Source organism: Macaca mulatta, chromosome 7 (assembly GCF_049350105.2).
Source record: "Macaca mulatta isolate MMU2019108-1 chromosome 7, T2T-MMU8v2.0, whole genome shotgun sequence".
Classification (NCBI taxonomy): Eukaryota; Metazoa; Chordata; class Mammalia; order Primates; family Cercopithecidae; genus Macaca; species Macaca mulatta.
In genome coordinates, this window is record NC_133412.1 from 132,706,564 (window position 1) to 132,733,516 (window position 26,953).

The following is a 26,953-nucleotide window of genomic DNA, read 5'->3' on the forward strand; positions in this document are numbered from 1 at the left end:
TTTTAAGCCTTCAAGTTTAAGGCTTTCCTCCTCGATCCATGGTCTGAAAGAGGTTTATATATTCAACAAAGATTTCCTATCCCCTGGGATTCTCACAGCTTCTAAAGTGTCTGTTCTGTGGTCAGGCTATAATTCTCAGCTACAGTGACTCCAGCATATGGGTATTTTTGTGGTAAAATGGCAGGAAGATTATGTTCCCCAGGTAGTGCCAGATTGTTAGAGAAGCAAACAGATGGATTGGTGCCTCTGATGGAGTTATGCCAAACAAGGAAAGCAGGGCATGTCTGAGGAAGAACAGACCATATCAGTGTTTGTCACTACTAAGAGGATCCCTTTTCCATTTTCTTTCTTTGTTTTTATTTTTTTATTTTTTATTTTTTAGAGACGGAGTCTCGCTCTGTCGCCCGGGCTGGAGTGCAGTGGCCGGATCTCAGCTCACTGCAAGCTCCACCTCCCGGGTTTACGCCATTCTCCTGCCTCAGCCTCCCGAGTAGCTGGGACTACAGGCGCCCGCCACCTCGCCCAGCTAGTTTTTTGTATTTTTTAGTAGAGACGGGGTTTCACCGTGTTAGCCAGGATAGTCTCGATCTCCTGACCTCGTGATCCGCCCGTCTCGGCCTCCCAAAGTGCTGGGATTACAGGCTTGAGCCACCGCGCCCGGCCTTCTTTCTTTGTTTTTATCTATCTCCAGGAATTTCTTGGGACTAAACAGGTTTGGGACATATATTGGTTGCATTATTTGCTAGAGGTTTTAGACTGGCTTAAACTCAATTCTCCATTCTTCATCTGTACAATGGGATTTTTACATGTTGGGATTAAGAAGATTAAGCAGAATAAAGATGTGCTTACCACAGAGCACAGGCTAAGTATTTTTCATCTTTTCTTTCTACTAATGGAAAACAAAAAGCATTTCTTCTGAAATAGAAACGCGACTCTCCTTTCTGCCACCCCTAGGCTTCCTTAAGCTTCTTGGTCGTTCAATCCTTAGTGAAAATTTCTGTAATTAAATCAACAGTCACTGTCACAGAGGTGGGAAATTGGTTTTATTTCAATGCTATTGTCACTGGATGGCGTGTTAGTTGTGTGCCTACTGTGTGCTGGGCCCTGAGCATGTATTATACAAAACAGACCTATAGGTGGCGCTAGGGGAGGGCCCGCTGAGGAAGAGAGAGGCGAGAAAGAGGAGGAGACCAGCCTGGCCAACATGGTGAAACCCCGTCTCTACTAAAAATTCAAAAATTAGCTGGGCATAGTGGCGTGCGCCTGTAACCCCAGCTACTTGGGAGGCTGAGGCAGGAGAATGGCTCGAACCTGGGAGGTGGAGATCGTGCCATGGCACTCCAGCCTGGGCAACAAGAGCAAAACGCTGTCTCAAAAAAGAAAAAAGAAAAAAAAAAGGGGGGGGGGGGAGTAGAAATCGGTGCTGTCGGCTGGCTGCTTCCGCTCACAGGATCCTCCTTTCTAGAGCCCTCCCCATTCCAGGGACTAAGAGCTTGGGCAGTGCTGTTTTCCCTAGAGGTTCACTTTCTCACTTAATCCAGTCGGCCTGTGTGGGGCTTTCTTACATATCAAATAGTTTAATCAGTCATTTGACTAAACACGTGGATGAGATTTGTATCCTGTTCCCAAGAAGACGGCCTTGAAGGTGGGAAAAGGGAGGATTTTGGAGCTCACTTGAGAACCAGGTGTAATTCCGTATAAGAAGTGGGGTACCATAACTACTGCCCACAACTGCAAGGCATTTTACAGTTTTACAAAATGTACTTGCTTCCATGACTTTATCACAACTCTCCGGGGTGATTATTATCAGTATCCTATTTTTTGAAAATTACTCTTAGATGAACGATTCAATAACCTTGGGGTTAACCCCCCAGCCGTAGAGTTGAACAGTGGCATGGAAGGACTTCCGACTCCAGGTCTGGAGCACTGCCTGCTCTGCCAGAGCTGTCCTGTGGCCCTACAACGGGGCAGGGAGTTGGGCCTGGGGTGAGGAGGGCACTCCGCATTCTACAGGATGTTAGCAGAGCCGTGGAGGTGTGGCCAATGAGCGTGAGGTGCTTGGAGAGGAAAAGCAGAAGCCCAACCAGAAACTTGGTTAGTGACTTCACTGTGAAGGGCCTGAATTCCAAACTGTGAAGCTGGATTTTGTGCTTCGGACAATACTGCTGTGAATATGGTACTGATGAACAGATCGGGCTGCTCCCTGCTGGCAGCTGCTTGGTAACAAATCAGTTTGTTTCTGCCTAAGGTAACATTTTATGGTAGGAGAGGATATCAATTTACAGGCATTATAATTTTTTTTTTTTCGAGTGAGAATTTGCAGAGTAATTAGAAACTAAATTAGGCCTGAAACAACCAATGCCATATTTAGTAAAGGTACCTTATTTCATTTTATCATTATTATCTTAAATTACGTTGCAGGGGCCATCCTTGTAGCAATGATTATTTTTTTAAATGCTCATTTAGCATTTTCACAGACAATTCCAACACTGTGATCTTTAAGGAGCAATATTCTTATTTTCCTTATTTTTTCTTATTTTAATTTAGTTCTTATTTTTAAAAAGTGTAAGATCTTTGGAGTAGGTAAACGCTCCATTTGATTTAAAAATCTGTCTTTTTTTCTTTTTTATTAATTTACAAAATGTCACTGAATGACCTCCATATATGGATGCAGGTAAGAATTTCTGGAGCTCTTTAGGGAAAGTAAAAATACACATAAATAATTGCAGCTCTCACTCCCATTCCCTCCCATCTCCTCAGGGACCTTCCTCAATGAGCTCCTGCTCACCTAGGTCTTCCAAGTGTTCCTCGGACCTCCTGCCCAGTATTCTCTTACTAAACCTAGGCCTCTCATAAACCCCCCTGCCATGGAATCCCCCTGCTTCCCTTCGTTGCCAAACTTCTTAACAGTGTGGTCTACATCTTGGCTGTAATGCATCCTTTTACTCTGTGTTCTAAAATACCTCCTCCTCATCTTCTAATTGCCTTTGCTCAAGCCTCATTCAACTCCATCTTCTTTCCTGCAGAATCTGACACCCTTGCCCAGCTCCCTCAACCCGTCTTTAGCAACTCACTCCTTATTGGCTCCCAAGACACCATGCCATTCTACTTTTCTCATTCTGGTTATTCCTTCTTCACATCCTTCACTGGCTCCCTTGTTTTCTTTCTTCTCTTTCCTAAAAGAGGGCATTCTCCTTGCGCTCCATCCTGGTCTCTTTATGCTCTCTAAACTCTCCTCTCGCATAGAAGTAAATCTTCACAAATAACTCTCGAGTTGCATCTCCTGCCCATCTTCTCCCCTAAGTGTTAATCCTGAAGACTAAACATTCTCATTTGGCTATGCTGCAAGCATGTGAAATTTCAGCCTGTTCAAACTCAGAGTCTGCATTGCAGATTGTTTCTCTGCCTATTGAAATCACACTGCTATTGTCAACCCATCTCAAAAGCTAACATCCATTATTTTTTTCCTTTATCCCAATAATCTCCGAGTTTTCAAAGCACTTTGTTTAAACTTTTCCTAGGTGATAGTTATCACCGGCTGAGTGGATTTATGGTTTTCTGTGTAATAGTCTTCTTACTTAATATCTTTATAAACTTTATGCCTCAATTTTCTGGTCTGTAAAACTGGGCCTTCATTGTAGGATAATCATGAGAATTAAATCAATGAATGTAGTTAAAATGTTTAAAACAATGCTTGGAGCAAGATAAGCCACATGCATAAATCTGCAGCACCTAGTACAGTCATTTGCCCATAATAGGTATTTACAATATTGTTGAAAAGATAATAGAAAAGATTCATGTGTTCAGAATTTTTAAAAGTATAGGGCTCAATATCTTCTGCAGTTCAGGCCTAGTATTAGAAAGAAAAAAATACTAGGGAAAAAAGCAACTTCCAAAGGGTCTTTCACACCACTTTTGTATCCAGGCCAGTATGGCAAGAACTGACATTCACAATGGTCTTCCTGATCATTACCATTATAAGATGCTGAAGGACATTTTGAATCATCAGATTAAATTGTACATAAAGGTTGCTTCTAAGTAAATTTTATGGCACCAGAATTATTGCCTAATTACTATTTTTAAAGGGGTAAATCTTAGTTAACTGTGATTTTAGTTAATGAGAACTCCTGATTCTCAGCTCTGCTGGATAAATGAGCTTCCGGAGTTACAGAATGAATTGTCACCACGACTCCAACTGTTACAGCTTCTTTTCCTGTTGCAATGTAGATGTGTATTCTGACTCAGGATGAATGTGTATATAAAATTAAGTCATTATATAAAGCTCCTTAAGATTTGTGTGCTTTCTTTTCTGCCTCTATTCATGGCAGAATTGTTAGGTAATGCCTGGATTTGAGCACTTCCGTCTTTAACCACAAAGGTCAAAGCAGCAAAATTGTGTGTTGAGAAAAATACTGCCTGCCCTGCAGTTAAGCCTTTGGACTCTGTTGTGTTCTTCCGGTAAATGCCCATTTATGGTTAATATACTTTAGTGGGTTTCTATTACCTGCAACCAAATAGTCGCGCTGAGAAAGTGTTGTTCCTGAGCTAGGGATTGTAGGGAGAGGGGCCAGGAAACACTAGAAAGGCAGTATGGCTCAGTGGAAAGAGCCCAGCTTCAAAAACAAGCTTGGCTAAGATGCAGCATGGTCTTCCCAAGTCTGCTGTCATGGTGCAGCCCCCTTTCAAGGGTCAAAACCTATTTCATCTCCCAGCCAAAACTGCCTTCATGGCATCTTGAGTACTGAAGACCATTTATCTCAAACTAGGGCTATTTGGTGTAAAAAGAAAAACATGGCATATTCTCCTTGAATCAACTTAATGCAGAAGTATGGGGAAGAATTTTTAAATTAAGGTAAATGCAAATGTCTTATGCAATGACAGACAAGTTCACATTAACTTCTAAGATGAAATATGTGATTAAAGAAATTCTTGGCTTGCAAAGCTGGCTTCTGAACCATCTCCACTGAAGGAGTATACGTTCACACTCTACTCCCAGTGGGGAGCTGCCCTGACAGGGGAGAAGTGGGAGCTTGAAGCGCAGTGGGCTTCCACATGGTTGCATGTGCCTCTTCAACCACAGGGATGTGAGAAAGCATTCCAGGAACATGTCTTAGGGAAGTGTAGAGCTTTGGAGAGGCACTGTGGGTGGGGACTGGCCAGGTATTCCTGAGGAATGTTTTGCTGAAAGGATGAAGCACCGCTCCAAAAGCTGAAGGCAAATCTGTGTACCCCATTTTGTATGCTCTTCCCTATTCACTCCTCTCTGTCTCCACAACACACACACCCTTTTTATTGACTGGCCCTGGATTTATAAGTCAAGGGAACAAAGGTTTAACATTGACAAAAAAGAGAATTATCCATTCACTACTTGAATTTTGACAAAGTACATTTTACCATTACATTGATTTATAAGCCAAACTTAAGCATTTCCTCCATTGAGCTTATTAAGTATTTAAAAACTGGCTGGGAGATGCTAAAACCATATTTTATTAAAAAACAAGTTAAATTTGATTTTAATAATACATTTTAAAAAGCAGTCTTAAATATCTTGATTCTAACATGTCAAATGCATCATTAAAAATCACTTTGGGGAAGATATAATTCAATGTGATAGTTTTGTTATAAAATGCTAGTTACTTAAAATGTTTTAATATATTTTTTAAAAAGGTTAATGTCTCTTCTGTTATATTGGCTACCTCATTTCTGTTAGAGATGGCTAGAAATAAAAGTTGAAAAAAGTCACCCTTCATATGAACTGTTTAATTTTTATGAGTATTATTTTGACATAGGCTGCCATTAGTCACTTAAGAATTAGACTTCTGTCATAATTTAGGGATGACTTCTCTTGTTTTATAAAAACACAAACATAGAAAGCAAAATCCAGAGCAGTTGTATGTTTAAAGAAAGCAGGCCAAGATGAAGTGTTAATTCTTAAGGTCCATTTTATCATTTTAGGGAGAAACTGTTGCAGGCCGAAAGAGTGAGGGTTGTGATCAACTCAGTATACCACTGGAGGCTATATGAGTAAACAGCAAACTGTTCTCATAAATGCAGAATGTTGGCAAATTGACAAACTGCATCTGCCTCCCAGAAGGAACGCTGAGGGCAGTCATGACCCAGGCACAAGTGTTTCTTATGATTAGGCAAATCTGAAGCCTGTTAGCAATAATATGAACCTGTGATCAATCAAGCAGCTGACTAATTGTTAGCTCCTCCTCCCTGCTCTTTCTACTCAATAAATACAAAGAGCTGTAGAAGCTCAGGGCTGCTGCTCTTGCTCACTAGAAGCCGGGAGCCCTCTTCTTCTTCCCCTGGGAACTTCCTTTAAAACCATTTCTTTTGTTTTTTTGTTATTATTTCTACGTTTGTCCCTCTTCCTTCAGTCTTATAATGATGGTCTCAAGTAGTAACAGTAACTGTCGTAGTGACCGTCTCAAGTAGTAATTGTGGCAGTCTGCCACAAGAAACCAGAGACAGCTGATTCTAGCAGAATTGCTTTCAAAGACAATAATGGCCTAGAATGCATATTAATGCATTTCAATTTACTTATCAAAGAAAATGTGGTCAGCCAGACTGATTTTGTAACATTGAATTTAATAAATGTATTGAATTAAGGAGAAATTAAAATCATAAACCACAAAAATAAAATCATACAATAAAAATCCGATTGAGGAGCTTGAGGAGGGTGCCAATATCAAGCACTAGGGAAGCGGGTCAGCGTCTGATGGCAGGTGGCCCTTCTGCCTGGATCAGTAGAGGGTCCATGACTGCATTTGGTGTGAGCTCCAGTGGTGGCTCCTCTGTCTGCCCAATGTGCATCTCTGCACACAGAAGAATGCTAACCTTCTGATGCTCGGCGCAGCACTATTCACGGACAATGTGGTGATTGCTGGAACCTCACATCTGTGAAGCAAGGCCCAGCAATCAACCATACCCCACATGTATTTGGGTGAAGTAGAAAGCTGTGGGACTACTCAGTAGTGATTCCCTACAGGGAGAAACAAAATGCAGAGATAGGTCTGGGATCTACACCAGGAGGAAGTCTTTATAGTAGGGTAAGGGCCCATACGAGCCATCAGGTGGTGGCGGGGTGGAACTGTGCACCACCCCTAAACCAGATATGTTGAAGCCCCAAACCCCTGTACCTCAGAATGTGACCTTACTGGAAACAGGGTCTTTATAGAGATAATCAAGTTAAAATGAGGTCCTTAGGGTGGGCCCTATTCCATTACGACTGGTGTCCTTATTCAAGGGGAAATTTGGACACAGAGGGAAGACGATATGAAGATACACAGGGAGAAGGCGCCCAGTGACTGGAGTACCCCATCTGCAAGTCGGGAGCACTAAGGATGGCTGACAAATGCAGACATTAGAAGAGGCAAGGAAGGGTTCTCCCTCAGAGCCAACAAAGAGAGCATGGCCCTGCCAACATCTTGATTTTGGACTTCTGGCCTCCAGAACAGTGACAGAATAAATTTCTATTGTTTTAAGAGACCCAGATTTTGAGGCTGGGCATGATGGTTCATGCCTGGTAATCCTAGCACTTTGGGAGGAGGCTGAGATGGTGGATCACTTGAGGTCAGGAGTTTGAGACCAGCCTGGCCAACATGGTGAAACCCTATCTCTACTAAAAATATAAAAATTAGCCGGTGTGGTTGCATGCACCTGTAATCCCAGCTACTTGGGAGGCTGAGGCAGGAGAATCACTTGAATCCGGGAGGTGGAGGTTGCAGTGAGCTGAGATTGCACCACTTCACTCCAGCCTGAGAGTTTCAAAAACAAAAACAAAAATAAAAAAACCCAAAAACCCAGATTTTGGTACTTTGGTAGAGCAACCCTAGGAAACTAACATGGGTGGGGAAAGAGCAGAGGACATAGAAACTGTCGTGCTTTATCCATTAGAATACTGCAGCTTCTTCACCTGCTCCGACTGCCTTCACTCATCCATATATGGACTCTAAGAATTTTCTACTGTTCACAGCTTTCAGAATCACCTCACTCACTCTGGGTTTTCCAGGGGCTCTGCTCTTGGTCCTCTTCTCATCTGTTCACATTACTTCCATCATCTTGAATATCACCTGGGCTGATGCTCCCTGTGGAAACAGAGTATAATGTGCCCCATGTTCCATTTGTGAAAAATCTACATCCATACCTATCATTTTGTAAGCCTGGAGTTTCCTTAGGCATCTTCTCCACCACTGCCAGCAAAGCGAGTTCCTAATTAGACCTTCCTAATGAGCAGCTGCCTGTGAAAGGAATCCTGGGTCTACAGTATGGGGACAATGCTGCAGATACAGATATTGAAGATTTATTATATACAATAAAGCCATGTAGAAGAAACTTTGTCTAAAAGGTTGGAGGCTGAAAAACATAAAGAAAAAAGAAAACCCTCTTCTAAATCTAGTAACCATTAAAAAAAAAAAAAACTCAGCTTACTATCTTCCTTCCCCAAATCATCTCTTCTGGGCTCTGTCCTGGAAAATGGCATTGCACCCTGCTGATCAGCGAGTCTTAGTGCTGGGCTAGGGTGAGGCAACTGAGCTTCCTTGGGTGCAAAATTCAAGGAGGAACTCATGCTCAAGGCCAGCTTTCATCTTGAAGCCCCACAGCTAGTTGGTTACCAGCTCCAGTCCAATCTCCCTCCACACCATCTGTTAGCTGAACCTATCCATGGTGGGTGCTTGGCAGGGATGCTGGGTTAACATCAAGGATCAGGGACAGGTGAACATCTTTCTATTCTTTCTGTGGCTGTTCTAGTAAAGATCTGGGTCTTTTGGCACCCAGGTGGAGTTAGGTTACAATTATCACTCTATTCAACTAGCCTTCAGTATCTTGCACCTTTGTTGTGTGTATGTGACTCTCTGAGATGTAGAGAAAAAAGCCCAAACTCCTTGGCACAGGCATCCAAGTTTCTTCCCATTGTGATCTCAACCCACCTTTTCAGCCTTATCTGGCACCATCATTCCCACCCCAAGAACTTTACAACCCATCTAAGCTTGTTTAACTCACCATTCTCTGCATATGTCTCACACTCCACATCTTGGCACTTTAGCTCATGTTCTTTCTTTATCCGGGTTGGACCTTCTTCATCTGGCAAAAACCAAACCAGGACCCGGCTCTGAAATTCACCGCCCCTGAGAATCTTCTGTTGCTCAAACCCTGCATCATGGCTTGTTTTTTTTTGGAGACAAAGTCTTACTCTGTTGCCCAGGCTGGAGTACAGTGGTGCGATCTCAGCTCATTGCAACCTCTGCCTCCCAGTTTCAAGCGATTCTCCTGCCTCAGCCTCCTAAGTAGCTGGGATTACAGGCAGGTGCCACCACACCCAGCTAATTTTTGTATTTTTAGTAGAGATGCAGTTTCACCATGTTGATCAGGCTGGTCTTGAACTCCTGACCTTGTGATCCGCCCGCCTCGGCCTCCCAAAGTGCTGGGATTACAGGCGTGAGCCACCGTGCCTTGCCAGTGGCTCTTGTTTTATGCTACCCTTTGCTTAGTTAACATTTCCACATAGCCACCTGCCCTCTCCCCCAGCACAGTGACGAGAGTTTCTGGCTGCTGGCACAGTGCCAAGTGATCCTTGTAACCTTCACACCACTTTGCACAGAAGGATAACTCCACAAATATTCACTGAACCCATGTGTAAAACTGGTAAAAGGCAGCTTTTTATAAGCAATCATTCCTTTTTTTCTCCAACTGCTACTCCTTTCATTCACTTCTACCTCTTTGTCTTTGACATTTGATTGTAGCAGTGAAACAAAATATGCAATTGGACTTGTACAAAAAGCAGTGAGGAATTATTAGAAGACTTCACATGGTGAGGGCAGGAATTATCATCTCTCTTATTCACAGCCCCATTCTTAGTGCTTGGCACACAGTCAGTGCTTAATAAGTAATTACTAAAAGGGTGAGTTCATGGCAATTACAATTGTTTTTGCCCGTGTTTTGTTGCCTATTGCTGTACAGTTTATGTAAGGATTTATATCACTTTCAAGTTTTTTAAAACGATCTTAAATATCTGCATCCACCCCACAAAGTACAATGTGAAGAGTGATTGACAGTTTACCACTTTTCAGTTTTCTATTAATGACCCAGAAAAACCATAAGCCAGGTTGGGGTTTGACGCCACAGTCCTGGAGAGAAATAAGGTGAGCACTTGCTCTCAGCCCTCCCAGAATGTCATTGAGTGACTTCGTCACTTCGAGCTTCTGTGTTTTCTGGTGGGACCATGCATGAGAAGAGAGGGAGAACGTTCTACATTTAGTAACATTTATTTATGCATTCAGTATCAAGTACATAAGTGCAAATATCCAGAGTCCGTAACTGAATCCATTAGGAACTACAGAGAAAGTAATACAAATTGTAATAAAGTTAACATGCTGGTACTTTTTAGTAACCATACATGTAAATCAGCCCACCAATCCCATACAACAAAACTACAGCATGTTTGTTTTGGGTTTATTCATTTATTTAATTATTTTAAGTTATACAAAACTGATTACCATAAGTACGGTCGACTGTTTTTATTTTTACGTTGTGTGTGTTGGAAAAATGCTAAAACATCAGTCTACAATTCTATATATTGTTATTAAAGATTAATCCAACCAGCAACCCAAGGACATATAAGCGATTTCCACTATTGCATCAGAGCACTCGGCAGGAAAGGCCTAGCCACAGGGAACGTTAGAAGCTACAGAAGCATTGCAGAGAAGAGAAGAACACTGAGGAGGGAAAGAGAACTTGGGCTCTCACCATCATGCACTTTTTTTAGCAACACAAAATTAAAAACCACATCTAATACACTTTTCTCTATACTTTAGTGGTTGACACAAGTGACTCAAATATCCTAAGATACAAGGAACAGCCTAAAAACAGCTGTTTTAAGGTTTGTCTCTAAGATTATGGTACTGGGGGGAGGAGGGGAACAATCAATTTGCAGTAACGAGTAAGAAGAGAGCTGTTACCACTCCAGACATTCCTGTTTGTGTCCAGTCCCCGGTGGGAAATCAGTTTACTCAGCGTGCCTCTTAGCGCCTGGGATTTTAGCCTGAATCCTAAAAAGACAATATCAAAATCACAAGTGTTATTAATGAAATCATTTTATGTGTTGTTGCTTTAATTAGCTAAGTGACCAAAGAGCTTAGTATTCCAGAAGATATTATAGTCTTTATGTATGTACATCTGTAAATACTCTTGTATAAAGCAGTAAGAAGGAAGTAAAAACTGGATAATGAAAATAACGACAACAAAAAAGAGAATTGGAAGAAAGCCACATATTTTAGATCTTTTTAGGTGGATGAACATATTGACTTATTTCAGGATTACAGAAGCTATGATATAGTTAGGGTGATTATTTATCCCCCATCTGGGGCACTTCAGAAAGAGAGATAAAGTGCTATTACTGACCATGCCAGGAAGATGAGCATAACTAGGAATGGTTATATAACTAGGGATGTAATCTGTTCCTATGTCGGACATAGGAAAAGAAACCTATGTTCACCCTCAGAGTAGTCTAAGTACCCACAACTAGAATTTAAAAACCTGGGTCCTAGTCTCAGCTATTCTATTAATTAGCTATGTGGCATCCGGCAAGCTAAGGGACTTTCCTGGTCCTAAACACTCATCATTAAAATGTGGGCATAGACTAGCTATCTCCAGGGTCCTGAAATTCTGTGATGCTCACAGTGTAGCAGCATGACTTTAGGACAGGTTTACACTGGAAGTGTTTTGTTAATTTGAAGAGTTATGAGCTCATCATGCAGAGCTCATTGTGCAGATTTTGATTGAGACCTCCCTCTGTGCCACGAGGTACCCTTCCATGTACTGGGATTCAGTGGTCAACAAAAGGGAAAAGATGCTTACTCTCATGGAGTTTTCATTCCTGTAGGAATTGAGGAGACAGAAATAAACTAGAAGACAAGAGAAGTTCAGATGGTGATAACTGCTATAAAGAAAAACAAGGTGGTATGGCAGGCAGTGAGGGGCACAGTGGTAAGGTGGGCAGTACCTCCTTTAAATCCATTCATCTGAGAAACTGATCCTCAGAGGACAGGAAGGGGCCATCAGGCCAAGATCTGGATGTGAAGTGTTTCAGGCAGAGGGAGTAACGAGTGCAGAGGCATCACAGAGAGGACAAGCTGGCAGCAAGGAATTGAGAAGCTCGTGTGCTTGGGGTATGGATAGGGGAGGTCTGAAAGGCAGGCAGGGACCAGATGGTGGATATTGGAGTTTGTGAGATGTGGTAAGGAGTTTAGATTCTAACCTGTGTGATGGGAAGCCATTGATGAATTTAGGCAGGGGAGTGATGTGATCTGATTAATGTAAGAACATCATGATGGTGGCTGTGTGAAAAAAAAAATGGGGAAATGGGAGTAGAAGCAATGAATAGAGGGAGAGAAACCCACAGCAGTCCAAATACCAGAAGGCAATGCCTGGATTGTATGGTAGACATGGAAGTGAAGAGAGGGGAACAGTCTCAGGGTTAGTTTAGAGATGAGGCTGCGGGACCCACTTGATCTGTTCATGAACTGAATGTACAGGCTAGGATTAGAGGAAGAGTAATCAAGGAAGTTTCTTTGGTTTTTGGCCTGAGGAACCAGGTGAAAATGCCATTTACCAAGATGGTGATGACCGAAGGAAATACAAGTTCTAGGGTAAGATTGCAAGATGTGTGGCTAAGTGAATCTGAAAGGTCTATGAGACACTTTAGAGAAACCTTACATAAATAAGCAGATAGATCTGGTGCTTAGTTGAAGAGGTCTGGGCTGGAGACACAAGTTTGGAGCCGTAGACATGAGATAACCTTTGGGGTCACAGGACCAGAAGGGAGGTGGACAAGAGGAGGAGAAGCCAGGAGAGGACACGTGCAATGGTGGCCGTCTAACTTCTATTTGAATACTTGAATGAATGTCAGAGTACTCACTCCTTCATGGGGCAGATGGCAACTCTAATCATTACTCTTTCCCCCATATTTCAATCAAATCTCAGAACTTCTAAAATTTCCATTCAGTGCTCTTGAGAGAAAAAGAGAAATCCTACTCTTTTTACAATGTTAGACCTCCAAGTATTTGAGAATGGCTATGGTGTCCTTTTAAAGTCATCTCTTTTCCAGGGTAATCATCCCCAGCAAAGTTTACTCTTCACTGCCCATTAACTATCACATTTCTAATACCCTGGTCATCTTTGGGGCATTACTCCAATGTATTAATGCATCTGTTAAAATGTCCAACCCTGAAACTGAACACAGATATGGGATGGCTAATGTGGAATATAATATGACTGTTGCCTCTGTTGATTTAGACTTTGTACTCCTACTAATAACAACTCAACTTGCATTGATTTTTTAAAGATGCTTCAGCACATCATTGACTCACATTTGGCTGTGACCAATCAAGCAATTAAAAACCCCTGAGGTATTTTTCACATACACACTTATTGTTACCCTCTCTCATCTATCCCTCCCCGCATTCTATAGCTGTAAGTTGACTTTTTAGAAACCTAAATGTAGGACTTTACTTTCCTTATTAATTTCATTTTATTGATTTCAATTCAGCATTCTTGTTTACTCAAGATCCCTTGATTCATTTTGAATCTTGAGCTTGCCATCTTCTGAATTTGCTTTGGCTTCAAACTGTACATCATCTGGAACTTTGACAAAGATAATTGATTTGTCCTCACATAGTCATGAGAAGTAATGGGGTTGAAAATAATGGGATCAAAGGCAGAGCCGTGTGTCACATACCTTGCTCCAGACACATATTTGATGGCTTAATGAACATCTTTAGGGTCTACTATTTCAACCTTCTAGAATTCTACCACCTGTGCTGTCATCTGGATCATACATCTCCATGTTTTTCCACAAGGACACCAAGAAGACTTGTTGACTACCCGCACTAAAATCAGAATACTCACTGGCTAGGGAAGTCCATTTCATCTCAGGGTCTAGTGAACATACAATGATCTGTTCTGAATATCTACAGTTTTACTAATTCATTCTGGATTTTTGCTTGAAATCAGGCCTTCAATTTATCAAATATAACATCTAGAATCTTTCTTCTCATTTGAAGATCATGACAGCTCCTTTCCAATTTTAGTTTTCAGGATGTCCTTTATTCCATGAGATTTATCAAAGGTCACCAAGAGGGCTTCTAGGTAAAATTACAAGCTATTTTTTCATCTAAAATATAACTCACCTAGACATAGGGAATTGTATTCACTTAAAGCAGATTTCTTATTATGGTCTCACTTACTCAAAGCTTTAATTTTCTCTACAGTGTTTATTTTGCCTTTTGAAATTTGAGGCATTTTTCCTTATTTTCAAAACTCTAAGAAGTGTTATTATGTATTATTAACCCCCATTTTAAGCTGGAAAACTGAGACAAACAAAGGTGAAATGACCTAGACAGGGTCACTCAGTATGGAGGACAGGGTGGTCCTGGGGTCTACTGGCCCAGTCTGGGACTGTCCTCTACCTCCAAGCCCCATGAACTGATCTCTAAGCAGTAACAGGATGATGATGATGACAATGAGGGTTTCCAACATCTAAGTAAGAATACTTTACAGACATTACCTCATTTGATCATCAAGAACCCTGTGAGGTATTCACAATTCCAATTTACAGATAAGGAAATAGGCTCATAGAGTCAAATAACATTTATGATGAGCTCATACAGCTAAAAATGCCAGAAATGGACTCAGTCTATCTGATTCTAACAATCATGTTCTTAACTGTTCCACTAAAATGGTGTAAGTTATTTCACTGGAATTATTCTAAGGTAGAATTAGAATTTCAGAGTTTGAAGAGGCCTTAGAGTTAAGAACCCACCAATAAATTTCCTTCAAAATGTAGTGCCAGGCAAAACAGGTTATTTTGAAGAATTGTTATTTCCTCCTTTCTGATAGATAGGAAGAACCATGTAACTTGCCTAGTTTCTCTTTTTGTCCTAGCTACCAGGAAGTTAAGAGCCAACTCTGCCTGAAGCTCAATTACAGAAGCCATATTAGTCATAGCTAACATTTCCTTTCCATTCTTTTTCACAGCATTGATTTCCAAATGTAACTTAACAAGCACATTGTATATACTTTATATTCTCTGCCGTCTCTCTTTTTCCTCCATTTTAACCAGGCCATGCCCTTGTCACTTTTGTTTGAATTATGATAACCTCCTAGCTGATGGCCACATCTCTAGTCTCTCCCCTCTCCAATTATTTTCTCACTAGACTGCCATAGTGATCTTTAAAAAACTGATGACCTCAATCCCCTGCTTAAAAACATCAAGGGCTGGCCATTTTCTGCTGGGTTGGAGTCACAACTCCACAGAGCATTCACCACCTGGCCTCAGCCTCTCTTCCTACATTCTTTCCAGGAAAGGATGTAGTCTAACCTGGAGAGGGGAGAGACTTACATTTTCATGCTTGTCTGTCTTTGCTTTATTACCTCTTCCTCTTGCAACGTCTTTCCCCTTATCATCCACGTAATGATTGTTTACCCATCCTTCAAGGCCCAGGTCGAATGCCACCTTATCTTAATGGTTTTCCACTATCCCGTCCAGGAAGGAACAATTGTTTCCTCATCTCTCCAACTTTAGTATTTCATATAGCTCTACTGTACTTATTGTACTTATTATATTTTATTATAATTATTTCTGTATAATTTTGTCTGCACCACTGGGCTAAGAGCTCTTTTAGGGCTGAGATCATTTCATTTATCTTTATACCCTCTGTACCTGTCATATGAAGTGTCCAGAACATAACAGGTACTCTCCTGTTTTTGGACTAAACCAACAAACCAATTGAAAAAGTAATAGGTATGATTTGTGATCCCCAAACTAAGTATTAGACAACGTAGGTCTAGAACTTCTGTCTTCCAGTTTCCGAACTCCTATTCTGGTGTTCTTTGCTATAGTTTATGAACACAGTTCTAGCTGCCAAAAAGTCACCTGGAGAGTTCATTAAAATATAAATTCCAGATTACCAATCCTAGAAATTTTAATTCTATAGGTCTGTGTGGAGTCTTAGAATTCATATTTTTAAACAGGCTCCTCAGGTTTGGGTACCACCAAGTCTCATACTGTGCTATGCTACCATTTCTTAATACAACATAAAATGATTATTTTATGCTTAATGTGTTGATTTTCATTAGGTATTGGTTACACCTGGGTCCAAGCTCATAAGTTCAGGGATTTTGAAATGTGTCGCAGATCTCTCAAAGATCCAAATTCAACATAGAATCCTATGAGTTCCCAATGACTTTAAGAGGAAAAATGTAAATAATACACAGTAAAAAACAAGTTTATAAACTTCAGAGAGAACTGAAGCACATCACATATAATCTAATAGCAGAGGAACTTTAATGTGATTAGCCTTTCTTATTTTGTTATTACACATCTTTAATTACCTAAAATGCCTCTCTCTAAATCTGACCCTCACCTAGGTCCAGCCACATTATTATCAGATAATTAGATAGAGTTTTTGTGAAAAAGTCTAGTCCTTTGGTGACATATATTTGTAGCTAAAGATTAGGCTAGCTTTTTAATAAAATAAAATATTGAATAAAAATTCAATATAAGAGCTATCACTTTAGTTGACTATATACCTAAAAATAGTATGTAAGAATTAGGGAAAACTCCTAAGTTTAATGACCACGTTAGCTGTGGAGATGTAAAACTGAAATCTCTGTCTCCTAATATATAAGGGAGCCATAAAGTAAGGCTTAAGACTCAGGTTTAAAAAGCAGTGGTATTACACACATACACACAGTTGTTGAGTTAAAATGCTGTGATGTACTTAGTTGGCAAACATTTTATGTATTTTAAAGTTTTAAAAATAATTCAAAGTTTTAAAAGTAATTTTAATGATTTTAAAAATTAGGGCTATTCATTGTTTAAAAGATTAAAAATGTTAACTTAATTGTTTTTATTTGAATTAAACTGTTAATTTTACTTTTTTGAATCAAGTTTCCTTCTTTCCTCCAGTGCATCTTGTTCTTGTACATGGGCCAGTCCTTAGAGGTTAATATCATTCATTCATTAAAACTTACTATGAAACCTGAAATAAACTACTCGGTTTTATTTAATTGAGAGTTAAAAATCTTATGCTTATTTTCTAAAATAATATAATTGAGAAGAGAATGAATATATGACTCCAGTAAGTGAATGATCATAAATCAATCTATCATTTTACTATCTTCTCATTACCCCTACCCTAATCCATGAGTCTCTCTTTTTATGCATTGCACTATGTGACTTACTTTGCCACAACAGCATTTATGTGAGTCCTCACAAGTCCCAGATATTGGTCAATCTGTGCCTACACAAAGAAAAAAAAATAATGAGCACATCCAAAGATGATGAGGTGAAAATTTAATGTCATTGTTTGACATCACATAGAACTTACCTGGTGCTTAACATACACTACAGGTAGAGTAAACATTGAAACCACAGCTGGGATGAAAAACAAATATAGTATTAAATTCTGAGTTATCAATAAGAATACATGTATAGACACATTTTAATATGGTTATATGATATTATAGAATTATTTGGAATATTCAGCATTTTATTTTTTATTTCCTATTTTGAAAAGCAATATCCAGCATTCTAGATAAAAGATGACAGGGCAGTTCATAGGGAAAATAAAATGACACTGAGCCCTGTACAGGTATTTTGTAATTATTCCTAGAATTAGGATAAACTCTCCCCTCCCAAGATGAAAATGAATCTCTATCCATAGCTGCCACTGTAAACAGATCCAAATACATACATACATACATATATATATATATATAAAAATAAAATAAGCCAAAAAGAAGCCAGTTACATTTGAAGAAAAAAAACCCTTTAGACTTAGGAATTCATTATTAGTGTATAATATATATTACACTCTTTAATTGAACTATGATGGTAAGAGAAGTGCTCTGCACGCAGGGATCTCTGGCATTTGTTCCTAGGAATCTCTTTAAACAAACAAAAAGCTTAGAGCCTAGGAAGCAGCGTTTTCACAGAGGGTGTGAAGGAAGGCATATACACTCTCATCTGCTCTTACCCATGAGCAGCAGGGTCAGGCCATTGAAGAGAGCGCCAACGTAGGTCAGGAGCCACATCAGGACTGCAAACTGAAGAACGAAAGCATTATCAGTGCTCCTAAAACCCTTCCTGACAAGTAAGAGTCTCATATCATTGACTTTTACTTAGAATTTGAATTTGAGTCAGAGTACATCATGATTTCAATAGTCAATGATAGGCGTTGAAAGCTCATCGCAGAATCAATGAAAGGGGATCCAGTCCTTAGTTCTCTTGGAACCCTTTGGATCACTTTGTTATAAGGTTTGAGGGACTCAAGGAAATAATCTAGGCCAGGGGTCAGCAAGCTATGGCCCTTGACCTGTATTTGCATAGGCCCACGAGTTAATAAAGGTTTCTACATTTTTAAATGTTCAAATAAAATCAAAACAAGAGTCATATTTTCTAACATATGAAATGATATTGAATCAAATTTTCAGTGTTCAGAAGTCTATGGGCACACAGTCAAGCCCTTCCTTTTTGTACTGTCTTTTTCTGCTTTTGTGCTACAATAGCAAAGTTGAAAAGGTACCACAGATGGTGTGGCTTGCAAAGCCTAAAATATCTACCATCTGTCTCTTTATGGACAAGGTTTGCTGACCCCTGTTCTGGCCCACAATTTTTACATTACAAATACAACCATGGCCTTAAAAGCACTAAGGTAAGTAATTACAATTGCCCTGGTATCTCTCTTCAGTCATTATATGGCAAGTCATTATTCCAGTCAGGCATTTTGAGGGTCAAGACCACATTTTTCACTTTTTCTTCTGCCCTTCTTTGAACAGTTACCAGACAGCTCCCAGTACAAGCGCCTGCCAGGGTGTGTATGAAGTGCTGTGGGAGTACAGAAACTTTACAACTACCTTGCCTAGGCTTCCCCAGCTCTGCTTATGGCCGTGCCGAATCACAATTGACTAACTTTGATTCTACATGTAAGTCACCAGGAGGCCAAAGCAACTTGTTCAAAGGAACCCAGCAAATTCAGTGAGAGCCCCAGGTGCCCCTGATCCTTATCAAGTGAAGGGCTGGGCATACCTCTACCCTTCAGATGGCTCAGCCTCACAGCTGTAACTATGTAAGCACACTTGGAGGTCTTACTATTAATATTAGTAGAATCTAGAGTTTCCTTCAGTGCAAAAGTATATATGGTTTTCGCATTCCCTATCTAGATTTTTAATCTCAATATTCATTTTGGGAAATTGTCGGAGGAGCTAAAAATGGTTTAAGGAGAGAATCCGGTGTGTTTTAAAGACTATAGAGCTAGAAGCTATGTGACCTGGGTTTGATTCCAGCTCTGCCAGTGACTCACTGGGCAACCCTGGACAAATGTCTGAGCCACATTTTCATCACTGGTGCAATGAAGGGATTAGACTGGTTCATGGTGCCATACAACTGGAGGTCTTCTGACTCTAGAATATAATTAGCACTTGCTTTTTATTCTTCTTGAGGTAGCAGTTTATAATATTACACCTTTAGGGAAAATAACAGTCAAGACTGTAAAGTGAACAGTTTAAGCAACTATACTTTTAAGGAATCCACCAGGTCCTGGACAAGGAAGAGCCTCCTCAGTTCCTTCAGTGTGCTGTTCACGTAGAACTGCAGGCAGTCCGTGTACTTCTGAATCTGCTCCTGAGAAAGGGTGATCTCAAGCTCCAAGTAGGCCCTGTCAACAAACCATCCCCACAGAGAATTCCATCAGAGGGAATCATGAGACAGGCTTCCAAACCCCAGTAACAGCTAAGCGTTCCTACTCTTACTCTGAGGGTGAGGGCGGGTGTCATCTCTGGGGGGTTATGCCAGCCAGTGAGGGCCACAGGGCACCATACACACCTGCTTCCAGTGCACTGGGAACACAGAAAGCATGGTTCTCAGTGGAGCATTGTGACTGTTTCTGGCTACCTAAGACACAGCATGGGTGGGCTGAAAATTCAGAGAAACCAGCTGGGACCAGAGAAAGAAATCAGTGTCAAACCAGCTCTTTTGCTGAATTCTGCATACATGACTTCATGGAGATAAATTATCTTTTTTTAAGTAGTTGAGATAGCCCCAAATCCTAGCTGCCAACTGTTCCTCATCAGAACTCTAAGAATTCAAGTTTAAATTCTGGGCTTTACTTCCGGGTTTATAGAAAGAGCACTGAAAACTCAAGTGACCCAGGCCATATTAAAATACTCATGGATTCTACTGAGTGGTGTTTTTAGTAATGACATTTTTCATTAGTTCAAATGGTTAAATGTAACTCTTGAGTGGGAAAAACACGTAAAATACAAATATATAAAAATCATCCCAGCTTAAGCCTCCTCTGCTTGACCAGCTCCTCTACAAATGTCCATCCTTCCTCTCTCCTTTCTTGCCTTCCCTCTGCTTTAAGAGAGCACCTGTTATCTACCTAGTGGATATTTCTGGAGTGCTTTAAGTGCTTACTTAACTCTGTGAATTGAGATTAAAAAGAGTAAAGCAGTATTTGCCTTGAGTTTTCAGGAGAGTTACGGACTGAATGTGTCTTCCCCAAATTCATGTTGAAATCTTAACCTCCAATGTGATAGTGTTAACAGGTGGGGGCTTGGGGAGGTGATTAGATCATAAGCAGACACCCCTCATAAATGGGATTAGTGCCTTTAGAAAAGAGGCCCAAGGGAGCTTGTTCACTCTGTCTCACAGTAAAAGTGAGGACACAGTGAGGACCTGGCAATCTGCAACCCAGATGAGGGCCCTCAACAGAACCCTACCCTGCTGGCATCTTGATCTTGGATTTCCCAGCTTCCAGAACTGTGAGAAATAGATTTCTGTTGTTTATAAGGCACTCTGTCTATGGTATTTTGTTATAGCAGCTGGCAGTGCTAACACCTCCCTCTGAAACATGTCATATATCCTCTTAGTTAGTAAATTGCCCTTTTATTTTTGTATTTCCTCCTCTTCAATGTGCATTCAAATCGGGTTCCCCAGTATAAAAATGTAGAGGAGGATACATGAGAAGACTGTTCATGAACCCTGCACCCCCGCCAGAAGGTTGGCCCTTTGGTGTTAAACTTCTAGAGAGAGCATGGAAATAAAGACCCAAATACCCTAGTTCTGGTTTCGTGCTATTTACTGGCCACCTGGCCTTGAGCATGTCACGTCACTTCTCAGAACCTCAGTGTTCCCACCTGTAAATAGGGATGAAAATGCCTGCTGTGCCTTTCTCACATTGCTGAGAGGATTAAGTAATTGTTGGATTATGATTACTGTTAGTAGTAAATACATATAAAAACTCAACAAAGCAATAAGTATTGGAATAAGAATAATTGAGTTTGTTTCAGAAATTCACCAGAAATGTTAGATATTCAAAGACAGGGTGTTAGGGGAGACTCTAAGAGGTCTTTTGGGTCTCAGAGAAACATGACTCAAGTGCACCTGTGAGCTGAAATAGAGGTGAGGGGAAAAGCCCCTGGTCACGGGGTGAGGGTTCCTCAGCCGAGGCACTCACTTGAAAGGGTGGCCCTCGTCGGTTTTCTGCACAGCTTGCAAAACAGATTTGTAGATGCGGAAACTGATGGTGGCTGAGAGTGCGGCCAGGGCCAGGTAGGCCACGACGCTCACCACACTGAACTGGGTCAGGGAAAAGAGCAGCAGCAGGAAACTCCCAAACACGATGCCCGTCTGCTTGATGTCCCGCCAGTACAGCAGGTCAATAGCTGCAGAAGGAGACACAAAACACACCCGGCTGAGCTCCCGCAGTGCCATCACATGAACCACTGTGGCTCACTCCACCAAGCTGTGGTTGCTGTGGGTTCTTACCTGGCATCTGGATTCCTAAACAAAAGTGAGCAGACACATGGCTATGCCAAGGGCACTTACTGTCATTCTACTTTGGTTTGGAAGAATCTTTTCCACCCTTGAGGATAATTCACAAATTCACATATAAGAAAAGACTATTGAATCTCCATTGACCATATTGCGACGGGTGTAGCTCCATGGGCTACACCAGCCATACAGTGGCCTGAATTATGTGGCTTTGAAACAAACTTGAAAATATAGAGGACTCTGGAAGTACCACTTCACTCCACTGAACTCCAGCCTGGGTGACAGGGTGAGACTCTGTCTCAAAACAAAAACAAAAACAAAAACAAAAAACAAAAGAAAAAAAAGAGACCCTGGAGCTGACATGTGGATTAAACCATTTTGTTCAACATGGTTTGTTGCTTACATTCTGTGATTTAAAAATCTGAAATGCAGGCTTTAAAATCTACATTGCATCCATCATTCAGTTATTACCCTCTTTCAACTTAGAAACAAAAAATAGTTATAGGTAAAAAGGTAGTTATAGTGCTTCAAATGTCATGCAAAATGGAAATACTTTAAACATGCCAGTCCCAGGATATTAAAAAAAAGCATAAAACCCTTATTTAACTATGCGAATTTATTCTCCAACTGGGCATGTGACAAATGGTTTTTATAGAATGTTATGCCAATCAATTTTAAGGAAGAGAAATAAGATGCAAAATTCCCATCTCACAACCAAATGTAAGTGGTAGTGCTTTGTACTGCCAGCTTCACCTGCAGTGTACCTGCAGACACCTGGTTTACAGAATTAGACTCCAGTCATTTGCTTATAGGAAGATAGAAGTGACCAGGTTGAAGAGAGCAGGGAGCTACTCCCATCTTACATGGTTGTGTAATTACCTTGAAAGAAAAGTATCGAAAAAGTCACACACCCTCATGACAATGCAAGGCAATAGAGGTTACGTAAGGAATTTTTGGAGAGTAAAGTACTAACCCTCTCTTTGCCCACAGACTTACCTCAGGCTGGCTGGAGAATAAATCAGGTCTAAAAGAGTCTCTTTCATAACAGGCTGAGGATAGTCCCAGTAATCTGAAGCCGGAGAGAGAATTCACTCCCCACAAACTCCCCACCCACCACCACTATCTGGTCCATCAGGGACATTAACTCAGAAAGACTCCAGTAGGCAGACCTTTGTTGGGCAAAATTTGTTCCCTTTCCTCTATAACAGTTCTGCCATTTAGGAAATAGAGAAGAGGCTCACAAGCATGTTTTGGGGATGAAACATATTTTTTTCTCTTCTGAGTAGGACTGGTCCTACAAACAGGTTTCCAGAGGCAAAAATAAAAAATAAAAAAGGGACTGTGCTCTAAAGCCTCTCTCTTCTCCCTATCCCAACCCCAGTGACACTGACCATTACAAATTCATTCCTTTGGCCTAACCGTTTTCCATCCTCAAAGTAATTGTTACCATCTTTTTTTTTTTAAAATGCAAAGATGCTAGAATAGAATAATGCACTAAAGATTTGCTTGTCCTTAACAACAAAATATGAATGAGTTCACCAAATGATTTTTCTTTTAGAAGAGTTTGTTTAGAATGAAGCACCAAAAGCTATAATCCTTTTCAGGTGGGGAAGAGGGATCTTTTGGAAGACATAATCTGCAATAAACCCTGGAACTCTGAGAGTAGAGGGCAGAGTGGGAGAACAGGGGCTCTCCACAGAAGCCCAGCGGCTCCTGGGTTGAATGGATTGGGGAAAATAAATTGGGATAAGCCTAGGCTAAAGGTCTAAAGCCTGGGCAGCAGGGCTGAAGGTCTTTGAGGGTCCAGGGCCTCCAGGTATTCACTCTCTTTGTGCAGGGGAGGGGTAAAGGGGAATTAAAAGGAAACTAAAGCATCCACCACTAACTGAAATGTTACCTCTTACACATCTGTTTTCATCTATTGAGCAGGAACTAAGTGCCAGGCTTTGTGCTGGGTGGTGGGGATATAAAAATAAGTGAATTATACAAAACAAACACACACTCACACAAATGGATAAGAAATAAATGGTAATCTGTTTTATGAGGCCCATACACATTTGGAAACAAATACATTATAAGACAGCATGATGTGTGCTGAAGGGGGCACTCCTTAGTGTGAAGGAAGATGCTTACCCACTTGTGAGATGTGAAGGGGCTCAGAAGAGCCTGAAAGGAGTTTTCAGACAAAGAGAAGATAAAATTTGCTATTTTCAAGTGAATCCCCTCTGAATGAATTGTTTTATACCTGGTAGAAATGGCATGCCCTCTAGGGAAGCCTCCTAAATCTCCAACCACGAGGCCACCTGCTCAAGAAGTCTGTGAATGCCAGGCACTTCATGGACTTTCCTTGAAGAAACTGTGGGCAGAAAGCATTAGCTAAGTAACATGAGTTTGGTGTAGAGTCATCTCTTAGCAGGTTTTTCAATTGCTTGCTAAGATTGCAGGAGGTTTCTAAGAAGGAGGTTAACAAAAGGACTGTTATCTTGAAACAATAGGCTGTTGATTCTGGATACTTTGTAACAAAATTATCTATTTACATTGATTTTGAAATGTTCAAAGCACTTTCATATGTTATCTCACTGAAACCTCAAAATAAACTCCATTATATAGGTATGTAACAGGTGAGGAAACTAAACCTTTAGAAACTTGTAAAACCACGTTTGCAAAATTATGTCTGAGACAGTGAATGAGATCTAATCTAACTAACTCTATCTTGCTTCTAACCTCCAAGCTGTCCTTGTTCATTCCTAGGCATAGGCTCAACTAACTTTAGGTGAAATTTAGTTTATAGTTTAAACAAAGATGGTAACAGCCCTTTCCTAAAGTGCACTTCCTTCTTGTCTGGGAACTAGATTGCCTTTTAGGACTAACATTAGCCATAAGATGAGAAATTATGGTTTAAGAGTCATGCAGCAGGAGGCTACAAGATTCTGACCCTCCCTAAACTGCTCCTAAGATCAGTGCTTGAGATATTTTGCAGACCCTGCACTTGATGGATAAGCTGGTCCCACTCAGATCAATAAACTGGCTCATCTGATCTTGTGGCCCCCACCCAGGAACTGACTGAACACAAGAAGACAGCTTTGACTCCCTATGATTTCATCTCTGACCAATCAGCACTCTTGGCTCACTGGCTTTCCCCCACCCACAAAGTTATCCTTAAAAACTCGGCTCCCTGAATGCTCAGAGAGACTGATTTGAGTAATAATAAAACTCAGTTCTCCCACACAGCTGGCTCTGTGTGAAGTACTCTTTCTCTATTGCAATTCCCCTGTCTTGATGAATTAGCTCTGTCTAGACAGCAGGCAAGGTGAACCCCTTGGGCGGTTACAAATTTGGGGGCTCATCCAGGATTGCTCTTGTGGCTACCTGCCTATGGTTCAGTGGCCCCCCTCCAGTGATGGATCCAGAAGCCAGCCCAAGTGGCCTCCTAGTTCTCTTGGATTGGGGGCTGACTCTGGTATTCTTTCAACTGGTGTGGCACTGCTGACCCAATGTGCATGGGTTTAATTGCAATGGAGAAATAGTCCTGTGGAGATGTCCCTTAACTGTTGTCTTATCACAGCGTGACTGTAGTCCCATGATGGGGTGTCTGTAGTCCCATGATGGGGTGTCTGTCTGTAGCCCCACTGCAGGTTGTCCAGATTGGTGAGTAACCTAGGTGCTGCCAATGCCTCCTCTCTTCTCCTGACTGGTAATGTAGCCCTATGGTGGGTGTCTGCAGCCCCATTGTGGAGTGTCTGTTTCTAGCTCCACCATGGGGTGTCTGTGTCTGTAGCCTCATTGCAGGGTGTCTGTTTGGCTCCTGGGGGGGGGGGTCTCAGTTGGTTCTTTCTAACTAGTATGAAGAGTCCTGGTTCGGGAGACTTCTCCTCAATCAGGAAGATTTCAAGGAAGTTTCTCAGACAGAGAATAGGAGGATAGTTTGGAAGGGATACTCTTGGAGTTCTTGGTTAGGGATCTAATTTGGAAGGTCTTCTGTCCATCTCCTCTTTGTGTGTGTTTGTATATGTGGAAGGGATCTCAGAGGGGGTTGCTGATGGAAATCCAGCAGGACTAACTCAGAGAACCGTCCTTATTTGGTCACATTCCATGAGCCCTAAAGAAGGCTCAACAGGCTTCTTGGGGTGACTATCTGCTTTTTGCCTTGCCCAGAGACCCCATTGTGAATTACCATTTGGAGGTCATCTGTCCTTACCTGGAGTGGATTAAAGACAACAGGGACCAAAGGGAAAAAGTTTGAGCTTTTCCAGGCTGATACTGGGTGCTGAAGAGGTGACTAATGTCTGTTTTGTTATGTGTATTTTGCCAGGATGGAAAATGTTAATTTGGTTCCTCATGCAGCCTATTAGGCAGCATCTTGCAAATTAAGAATCTTGCCTGTGGTTCCATAAAACAGTAAAGGGTGATTTTCTCTTGTAAAGTGGCTGGAACCCCACTGCTATAGCACAAGTGAGCAGGGTAATCAGAAGCTACTCCATTCTTCTGGAAGCTGCAGAGAAAGGGGACCCAGAAACCTGGTATGCCAGCAAAAAGAGTAAGAAATTCTTACCAGCCAAGTTTCTGCTCTCTCTCTCTCTCTCTCTCTCTCTCTCTCTCTCTATCTGGGTAAAACAGTAAACTATTGGTCTTCTCTGCAAGGGTTTGATTAATAGAAAAAAGGATTTGTGAAACTAGGCTTAGGCTGTAGCAAATGTTGTGTACTTTGTGCTAAAAATCTGTCTTTCTGTATTCTGTAATGGAGAGAAGGACATCGCAGGATATAGAATGTGGGTTTACAACCCCTATAAGCCTGCTTTTCAAGCCAGCTTGGCAGGCTGGTCAGTTAACAAACTTTGCTACAGGTCCCTGAAATCAATACTGTATAAAATTTCTCTGTCTTGTTTTGTGTCCTTAAGAGCTTAACCTTGTGACCAGGTGGGGATACTTTCTTTTGGTTTCCACCATCCAGAGGACAGGAATTTTGGGGTTCATGTCGTAGTTAGTCCTAAAAATTTTTCTTGGGCAGTTAAAAGCTTTCCAAGCCTGAAATTGGCTTCTCTAGGCTCCTTCTGGGAAAAGCAATAGAAGCTGCTCAACGCTGCATAGCTCAGTAGCTACAGCTTTATCTTT

At 41.1% G+C, this 26,953-nt stretch overlaps 1 protein-coding gene across 2 annotated transcripts in view; it reads right to left on the reverse strand.

The window, feature by feature from the left end:
- Nucleotides 1-10,255: 10,255 nt before the first annotated feature.
- RTN1 (reticulon 1) overlaps nt 10,256-26,953 on the reverse strand; it is a 280,944-nt gene continuing 264,246 nt past the window's right edge. For both annotated transcript variants that reach the window (XM_015143801.3, XM_015143802.3), the window contains 6 exons: nt 21,525-21,732; nt 19,583-19,721; nt 18,042-18,111; nt 17,394-17,440; nt 17,248-17,306; nt 10,256-11,054 (listed from right to left, as the gene is read on the reverse strand). In XM_015143801.3, the coding sequence (XP_014999287.3) occupies nt 11,012-11,054; nt 17,248-17,306; nt 17,394-17,440; nt 18,042-18,111; nt 19,583-19,721; nt 21,525-21,732 (566 nt within the window). In that variant the 3' untranslated portion in view covers nt 10,256-11,011. The remainder of the gene's footprint in view (nt 11,055-17,247; nt 17,307-17,393; nt 17,441-18,041; nt 18,112-19,582; nt 19,722-21,524; nt 21,733-26,953) is intronic.